Here is a 10,172-nt window from a genome sequence, read left to right as displayed (position 1 = left end):
TTATCAAAAGCAAAAATTGGCAAAAATGCAAGGCTTTATAGATCTATTAAAACAAAAAAAATCTGAATCTATTGACTAGATAATACTAGTAACCTTTTTATTAAGAAGCTAGGAACATACTTAAGAAAATGTTTATACTTTTATAATTTTATTACACAGATTTTATAACAAGTTTCTGTATTAACAGTGATTGTTACATTCTAATAAGTTGCCTAACTTATAAATTTATTCTTATAAAATATCTAGTATAATTTATATATTCTAAAATAAATTCAATGCAATAATACAGTATTTTTATTTTGAAAAAATTAATTTTTTTTAATTAGCTAATTGATTGCGTATTCTATCGCGATTTTCTTCATCTTCAAGTTGCGCTTCTTGCGTTATATCCATGGCTTCAATTTCATCATCAATAAAGTGTTCAGGTTCATATAAAAATTTAAAATCATCTTCTTCCATCAAGCATATATTATGGAGTATGCAACAAGCTAAAATATAATACGGAATTAAATCCGTTCTTCTCATCGGAATATTAAACAAAATGCGAAAGCGTCCCTTTAGCAGACCAATAGCTCTTTCTACCATCATTCGCGCACTTGACAGACGGTTATTGAAAAATTTATCTTCTACTGTTAGATGGCTATTATCTCTGTATGGTACCATAATATGTTTTTGTAGAGTATAAGCTTTATCGCCTAACAAATGACAATTTTCTGGAATGAAGTAATTGTTACACCTTCGCTGTATATTGGAATATTTAAATACTCTCATATCGTGGACTGAACCAGGAGCTCCAGTGAAAACATGTAAAAATCTGAGTTTGTCATTTGCAACAACCTGCACAATAATTAATTAAATTATGTTACTATGGATTAAAAAATCTTTATCAAAGATACTATATGTTGATATTACTTGTGTTTGAATTGAATGATGACTATGCCTATCGATATAGGCTTCAGCGTCAACGTATGGAGAAGCTATTTGTATTAAAGTTCCATCGATAGCACCAATAGCTCCAGGAAAACCGTACATATGCTGTATGCTTTCTGCAGTTTCAATAGCTTCATCTGACGTAGGCCATCGAATAAATTGGTCTCTTCGATTACACAATGCTCTCGCGACACGCTTGACTGCTCTCCAAGCAGTAGCCTTACCGACATCAAATTTGTTAATAATTCACCTGCGTGTCGTAGAAAACAAATAATAGAAACAAATTCTATGAAAATATATAATTATATAAATAAAACGTTAAAAATAGTATCTGACCTATACGAGTCTGGCGACCCTAAATAGTACAATGCAATGTACAATTGTTTGTTCGCAGGTATCGGCTTATTTCCAAGATGGTATGGGTTCCCCTTCAAATCTGGTGTGATAATTTGTAAAACTACTTCAAATATTGTTCTACTCATTTTAGAAAAAATAGTTTCACTTTGAAAAAAATTGTGATTTTGTTAAACGTTACTGCGTTGAATAAAGTAATAGTTATTCACTCAAACCTGTGATTTTCTCTGAATTCATCATCATTATATTTATCAATTACTTCTTCAATAACATTTTCAGCTCGAGGTTTCTTTCTTCTAGGCTCACCATCGAAATCATCATCATCAAAAATTAAATTGAAGTCATCGCTTGAACTAAAAGAAGAATCTTCGCTATTTATAAATAAGTTATTTAACACATCAATGAGATCTTCAAAAATCATTATCTATAACCTGTAATAATAATAAATAATATAATAAATCTTATCAATTACGTCTAAAAACTTTTTCAACACATTTTATATTTATAATAAAATTAAGAATAACCACAATTAATTACAATATTTTGTTGTATACTTAACCTCTGACTTGAGTAATTATTTTGAGCCACTATAGCTGCCCCCCCCCCCCCTTAATCAAATTAATAAAAAATAAGTAAGAGACTTCGTAGGGATTAAAAAGAATAATGTTCACATTCACTCAACGGCCTAACCTTAAAATAATATAATAAAACAGTTTTAATGCTCTTAAGTTTATTCTTAGAACATATAAATTTATTGAACATCTCTGTTACAAAGTTAAATCGATAGATTATTTTATAAATAAAATACTGTGAACTAACTTTGGCTGATGTGGTGTAGAAATGTATTGAAAAAAATTGTTAATTATACTTATGAATGTAAATTGAATCTTAAAATTGTTACGGATAGATAGGTAAATAACTGTAATGTAACTAAAAGTGAAAATGTTGAAATAGAATTCACGAAAAGTGCTGTTTCAAACGAGTCGAAACTTGAAAGAAGAAACATCTGTTGATATGAAGATATCCTACAAAAAGTTCTAATTCGTAGATAAATATATTAGAAAACAAAGAAAATTAAATTTTCCGGCGCAGCTGACAGTATTAGATATTTGAAAGAGACGAAGGAGAAAGAAACTTAATACATTGCCCATTATATATGGTTAATTAGCGAACATCTAGTGATCTGCTACGTTATTGCATTTGAAATTATAATTAAATCTGTGAATATTAATGTAATTTAATTTTTCTTGGGAAATTAAAGTTGACGGATGTTGAGCATGTTAAAGTATAGAAGAACTATTTTATGTATGCGGTGTATTTTATAATATTTTTAATTTGATTCAATCATGAAATTCAATACCAATAGAAACGAGAGATTAGCGCGCGAGGCGCGCTTGATGACACTAGCAGAGAAAGCGACTTGCCTCGTCCAAAGGAAAATCCAGAATGCCATTTTTCCAAGAGATCGAGAGGGGGCCTCGATGCTCTCCTCTGTCCCCGCCCTTGCGGCGCTGCTAACTTTTCCCAAAACTACCACCCTCATTAGACCTTGGAGTAGTGCGCACAATTGCTCCGCCCTTTAATTGGTTTGGTCGTCTCTTTCCCCTCCCTCCTGCTGCCGGATCTGATGTATGGCGCCACGGCAATGCGCACGTCCATGTCCATGGGTCAAGATCGAGAGGTAAGAAAGGATATATAGATTTTTTGTTTTTCTCGCGTTGGACCTTGACGTTACTGCAAAATTCGGAATTAATAGGCATCTCTTACATGTGTTTCATACTTTGCATCTGCAATTGCATGTTGCACTTATAATCTACCGTAGTTTTACATATATTCTTAAAATCTATTCCCTTAACTAAAGCTTGGTCGCAGATCGAACAAGGCACGCTTTCCAGATTCGCAACACATAATCGTTTCATGTGCGCGCCTGTAGTGCAATTTCCCTCCGCGCGATTATCTTAATTTAGTAAGAGTCAGCGGGACGAGCATATACGAGTTTCCTAAAATTTAGTTTCGGGTGTTTTATTACCGGACCTGTCTGCGCGCGTGTTAACCTCCTCGAAGCTTATTTCATGGCCTACGCATGCCTAATTCGTCAAGAGCGAGAATGTACACAGTCGACGTTTTTTACAATAAGTATTTGGGATTTTTGTTTCAACAAGAGAATACAGCACGCACATTACCACTCCTAATAAAAACAACGAAAACTGGAAAATCGTTTTCGATCGAAACGTGGAAAATCGAACTGGCAAGTAGTTTGCTTGTGCTTCGTCTACTGTCCCTCAATTTACTCTGCTCTCGGCAAGACAGTGGCCAGCGTTGGACGCATAATGAAAATGCGCCTAACTGGCCTTTTTTTCAGCCACCGATGATCGCTGGGTAAGGTTGAGCAAGCCCGAAGGAGAATGCCTTCAAGATGCAGTGAAGGAGAAAGTAAAAGAAAGAGAGAGTGAGAGAGAGAGAGAGCACATGCACGAACTATTAGGTTTAGGCAGGCGTGCGACGCCTTCTGCATCTCAATGAAGGGCTATGATGATAGCTTTTATAAAAATCAAATAAGTCATAAGAAAGCAAGCGGAGGAGTTGTTACCTTGTGAAAAATAGTATACATTCAAATGTATTAACGGTGAACTCTGACTTAGAAGTAGCAGTTAAATGTTTCCTCCTAGATAAATTGATAATTTGCAATATATATTCACCTAATAGCCAAAAAATAGACTGTGAGCAACTAGAACTTTTGAAAATTCAATTGCTTAAACCTTTTCTTATTATAGGTGACTTTAACGTTCACCATGTTTCTTGGGGATGCAAAACTACTGATGAAAGAGGTAAAAAAATTGAAAAATTCTTAAACAACCCAAAAATCAACTTGCTTAACTTGAATGCTCCTACAAGATTTAATGCTGTAAATGGTAATTTGAGTGCTATTGATTAATCTGTAGCATCAGCTGTAGCAACAGATAATTAGAATAGGAAGTACTATTTATACATTTACTCCTAGACAAAATGAAATAATTTCCAATCAACAAAAAATTTATAATTTCAAATCAGTAAATTGGCCTCTCTTCCAATCAGATGTAAGAAATAAACTAATAGAACTTCAAATTAATTCACAAATCTGTGAACTACGAGTAAATGAAGAAATTGACAAACTCAGCCATATCATTTTAACTTCAGCTGATCCAGCGATTCCTATCAAAAAGATTAAATTCAATAAAAAAGCAAGTGCCATGGTTGAATCCCTAATGTGAAAAAGCAAATAAAATGATTAAACACGCCTTCACTTGCTATAAAAAAACATAAAATCCTATAAAATAAAATAGAATATAAAAAACGTAAAACTATTACCAAAAAATTATATAAAAATACTCAAGTTGCTTATAGGTTGAAATTTGTTTCTGAACTGAATAGTAACACACCAACACCAATTATATGGAAAAAATGTCAAAGAATCAAGGCAAATTCAATTAGAATAGAATTTTTATGCTAAAACAATAACAGAATAATTTTTGACTCATACGAAATAGCAAATGAATTAGCAGATACCTTCGCTGATAATTCAAGTGATAAAAATTATAAACAAGAATTCCTAACATACAAATATAATTACAAGAAAATCGATTACATTTAATATGAAGATGAATTTGAAGACTCAATTCTTATCAAAAATATCGAAATATCTGAAATTATTAACACACTTAAACTATGTAAAAATTCAAGTTCGGAACCTGATCAAATCCCGAATGTAATACTAAAAAATCTATCTTGATCTGTAATTGAACTAATTCATAAAATATTCAATAAAATCTAGGCTGAAAGAATTTTTCCAGATCAATAGAAACTAGCAATGATTATTCCGATACCAAAATCCGGCAAATATAAATTCAACCCAAAAAACTATAGACCAATATCATTGACAAATCTCTGCAAACTAATAAAAAAAAATCATAAAAAACAACTAAAATCATTCCTTGAGTCTAAAAATTTTTATAAAAATATACACTACGTATATTGCATTGCTCACGCATAATAATTTCTAATTCCAATAAACAGTTTCGATAATCTTCATGATCAATTGGCTTTTTTTTTGACAGTATGCGTTTTCACGCCTTTTGCTTTCTTTATTAGTTGCTGTAAATTGCAAAGGAAATCATACCGCATATTATAAAGGATGACCAGTTCGTGAACAATTACAGCAAAAACTATTTCCTAGATTACAAGAAAAAACATTAAATCAAAATAGCATACAAGTCCATCAAAATCCAAATTCAAATTTAAATGCTAACGTCAATACAGTTACACCAAATATAATATATTTGGCTGTTGTTGGCGAGAGCACCCACACTCGTCACGGATAGAGGAAGTGGTAGGGAATACGCGGAAGATCACGCTAGACTCGAATTCTTCCCAGGCACTGAAAACTCTTTATTCTTCCTTTTTATATCGCGTAGTACAGCGACGTGCGGCAGCTCGTCCGCGTCGGGGGCCGTAAGCGTCACAAGCAGGGCAAGCCTGCTTGAAAAGAGCGGCTGACGCTTGGCTAAGTGGACGATGGCGTTCCTTGGCGGCGATGGTGTGTCCTGCCGTGTTCTTGGTAGCGGCTGTAGGCGATGACGAAGGCGATCGGGTTGACGACGGGCAGCAGTTCGATTAGTACTGAACTCCGCGTGTTGCGATGGGCGACCTTATATAGGCCGCCAGGCCGGAGTTTGATCCGCATGAGCCGCTTAGGGATGACCAGATTAACTGGATTATTTAGCCATCAAACCCCCTAAGCTTCGCCTCCTAATCCGGCTAATTCAAACCAGAGGCGCCTCTCCCACCGCTGACTCAGGCCCGCAGGTGGCGGCACCAACCGGGGCTCGACCGCCACATATATATAGGTAATATATAAAAAATACGATCAGAGTGAGATAGAAATATCAAAAAAACAAACAGCTGCCCAAGCAACGTTTACATACCAACGAAGTAAACACAAATAATAAACTCGAACATATGATGAAACAGCTGATACAAAGAATGAATACAATGCTAAATTTATTAATCATACTCGTTAATAGAAAAGTATAGTGAAAAATTTTAATATTGCTATCTGCAATGCAAATGGTCTTATAAAGAGACATCTTAAATTAAGAACATTTCTAATTCATCAAAATATCGACATCATGCTATTATCAGCAACATACTTTACAAGCAAAAACCGTCTATACATTCCAAATTACACGGTACACAATACAAATCATCCACTCGATAAAGCAAACGGAGGCACTGCAATCGTTATTAAAACAAATATAAATCATTACGTACACCCGTACACTAGTGAAATATACATGCAAGCAATCAGTGTAATTATAAATGACAACAAAGGCCCGATAACAATGTCAGCTGTATTCTGTTCTTCAAACAAAACAATAACAAAGGAAAATCAGTCAGATTTCTTTTATTCACTAGGAAATCATTGAATAGCAGGAGGCGATTATAATGCGAAGCACCCATGGTCGGGATCAAGATCACAAGCCGCAATCCATAGAGGTGAAGGACTAGATGAAACACTACGTAAAAACAACTGCATCCTAATATCTACTGGAGAACCGACATGCTGGCCAATAGATTTAAATAAACTACCAGATCTGATAGATTTTGCAATTGTAAAAGGAATAAATGAAAAATTTTCCGAAATATCGTCATCGACGCTAAAATCGCAAAGTGATCACGACAGTTGACAGTTATATGAAAACAAATTGAAAAAAATATTCTCTTTCTATTGATGAAAGTCTTATATGTAAAATACCTCTCAAATCAGATATTGAAATAGAAAACGGTATTAAAACGCTCAACCTACTCTTGACTGAAGTTCTAAATAACAGCTACACTTTTAAATATTAAAAAATCTCAACTATTCACTTCAAATAAAATAGCTGTAAAAATTAAAGACAAAATATTATTAACAAAAAGATACCGTATAACAAAGTTGAGCCAAGGTCAAACAAAACTAAATAAAGCTGTCAAAGAATTAAAAAAATGACTGTATCAAGAAAAAAACTCACAAACGCAAAAGAAACTAAGAGAACTGAGCCCAACAGAAGCAATAGATTACTCATTATGGAAAGCTACCAAGAGACTTAATAGACTAACATCATTTACTCCACCTATCGCAGAAATCCTTGTAGCGAATGGGCTCGATCAGACGAGGACAAAATTGATACGCCAACCATTAATACATAGTATTCAAACCTTATCAAAGAATAATCACCGAACAAGAAGAGGACACCTTACTAGAAGACCTGAATGTCCAAGACAGTACACCAATTGCAGTAGTAAAAATAAAGCAAGTATTATTCATTATCAAAAATTTAAAGAACAAAAAAGCATTCAGTTTTGATAATATTACAGGAAAAAGTATTAAAAAGCTACCTACTATACCAATAAGATATTTAACAATATTTTTTAATGCATATCTTCGTCTGTGTTATTTTCCTACTTAATAGAAAGTGGTAGAGATTATTTTAATTTCTAAACTTATTAAAATAACTGAACTGGTGACGTCATATACTCGTAGACCGATTAGTTTTCTGCCTGTATTATCAAATATTTTTGGAAAAATAATTGTAGCTGAAATTAACCCAATAATAATAAATAGAAAACTTATCCTAGATCATCAATTTGGTTTCAAATGCAAGCACTCCACGATAGAACAAGTCAATAGAATAGTATCAGCTGCAAGAAAATCTATGAAAAAAATAATATTGCACTTGCATATTCCTTGACGTCGCACAGGCATTTGATAACGTATATAGCATAAAGGTGTACTACATAAATTAAAAAGATGTTTCTCAGAAAAACACTATGAATTACTTAAGTCATACCTATATAAAATAAAGAATTTCAAGTCAAAATAAATAAAAAACACCAAAAAGACAGATAATAAAAGCAGGAGTACCGCAAGGCAGCGCACTATGACCAACATTGTACTTGTTATTCACCGTTGATCTGCCAAAATCTCCAAACATTATGACGGAAACATATGCAAACGACACAGCCATTATCACAATGCACTCGAAAGAAAAATTACAACGAAAAGAATACAAAATTATATAAATAATTATCTACAAAACTGGCTAAACTCATGAAGAATTAAATTAAAAAAGTAAATCAATACATATACAACTTTCATACTCAGGAAACACTTGTCCACCTATTAAACTCAACGATAAACACATACCACAAAGCAGTCATGTGAAATACCTGGGGATTTATTTAAACCAGAGGCTTATATAGAAAGAACATATATTTAGAAAACATATTTGGAAAAAAATTAGAGCCTACAATAGAAAATAAAATACTCCTTTACAAAACGATAATTAAACGAATCTGGACTTATAGTATTTAATATGGGGTGCCGCTTCAAACTCAAACATTGAAATTCTAGAAAGATTCCAATCTAAAATATAAAGAACTATCGCACAGGCCCCATGGTTTGTACCAAATGACATCATTAGGAATGATCTACAGATACCATCAGTAAAAGAAAAACCATCAAAAATAGCTTATTAGCAAACTTCTCACGACGACGATTATTACTACCAGATTAAAGAAACATAAACTAATCAATATACAATAAAACCAAAATTAATAAAATATAATACACATATAGGTCAAAAATAAACTGGAATATTATGTTTTATACATTGTTAATTTTATAACAGTAAACATATTTACTTATTTTCTCATAGATAGATTGTAAATAAACTTGGAGTATATAAAAAAATAGGACCGATTAGGTAGTTGTCACGCTGTTGAAAAAAATGTTGGAAAAGCTCCCGTCTTGAACTTGATGGGATAATGGGCACATATAAAATTGTCAAGAAAATTTAGAAAATATTGCAACAGAAACACAATTGAAATTATTATATTCCAGTCTTCATCAAAATAACTTTCAATTCATGAAAACCGACGGCATAATTTATGGTTTCTTTTAGAACTAAGCAATTTTAAATAAAAAGTAGAAATTGCCCATTCCATGTGTTTTCAAACAATGCATAGTAAAAATTTTCCTTATGCATGAATAAATTAAAGTAGTGATTCAAGTTGACGGAAAACTTACTTGTAATTGTTGATACAATTAATATATTTTTAAGTTTTAAAACTGATAAGTTATGTGTTGTCCATGCAAGGTGTGTTGGCTTGATCCGGTATCTCAAGATAAGCGTTTTCCATACGGTCTATGCAAGGTAACTGCGTTTGTATCAACGTAGATTAGTACTAGGCGAAGTTCCAGTCTATCCAACTCAATTGAAACTAAAGAGCTTTAACGGAAGTACAAGACTGGGACGGTCGTTACAACTTACTAGAACTAAAATTGTTTTTCGTGCCGAACTTTTTGTTTGTTCGCCCATCACTTTAGGTCACTTCGTCATCTGCATTATATTTAAAAATAAATTAGATTATAAATTATTGCAGAGATTATTAAACATAATTGGAAAAAAATTAAGAAAAGATGAAAAATATTCAATGCCCAAGATGTGTAAAGGACAAAAAGAATTGAAATTAAGGGATTTTCAAAGAATGGTTTATCTGTATTCAAGTTATACATATATACACTTAAAAGCTAAATGAATTGAGTTCTTGACAATCGCGCTTTTAGTAGGTCATCTCAAGGGATAGTATCTGCTACAAGGTTCGGATACAAAATTCCCGGATCGCATTGAGTTAATTATTTCACTGTTGTTATAATGACGTTCGCTGATAGATGTTAACAGTAAATAATTTTCCGAATCTTACGCGTTATATTTCACACACACACACATATATATATATATGTGTGTGTGTGTATATATATATATATATATATATATATATATATATATATATATATATATATATAGCGA

General features: G+C 32.7%; 1 protein-coding gene across 1 annotated transcript; it reads right to left on the bottom strand.

Moving 5' to 3' along the window:
- Positions 1–318: 318 nt before the first annotated feature.
- LOC131670614 (uncharacterized) lies at positions 319–1,705 on the bottom strand. The gene is given in 4 exon segments (XM_058946335.1): positions 319–837; positions 913–1,180; positions 1,267–1,407; positions 1,494–1,705. Coding segments are annotated over 4 exon segments (1,140 nt in total).
- Between the last annotated feature and the right edge of the window lie 8,467 nt (positions 1,706–10,172).

The sequence above is a fragment of the Phymastichus coffea genome, unplaced genomic scaffold (assembly GCF_024137745.1).
Source record: "Phymastichus coffea isolate CEN01 unplaced genomic scaffold, Cenicafe_Pcof_1.1 PCOF00112, whole genome shotgun sequence".
Taxonomy (NCBI): Eukaryota; Metazoa; Arthropoda; class Insecta; order Hymenoptera; family Eulophidae; genus Phymastichus; species Phymastichus coffea.
Note: the sequence above shows the minus strand (reverse complement) of the source record. Positions and strands in the feature narration are given on the sequence as shown.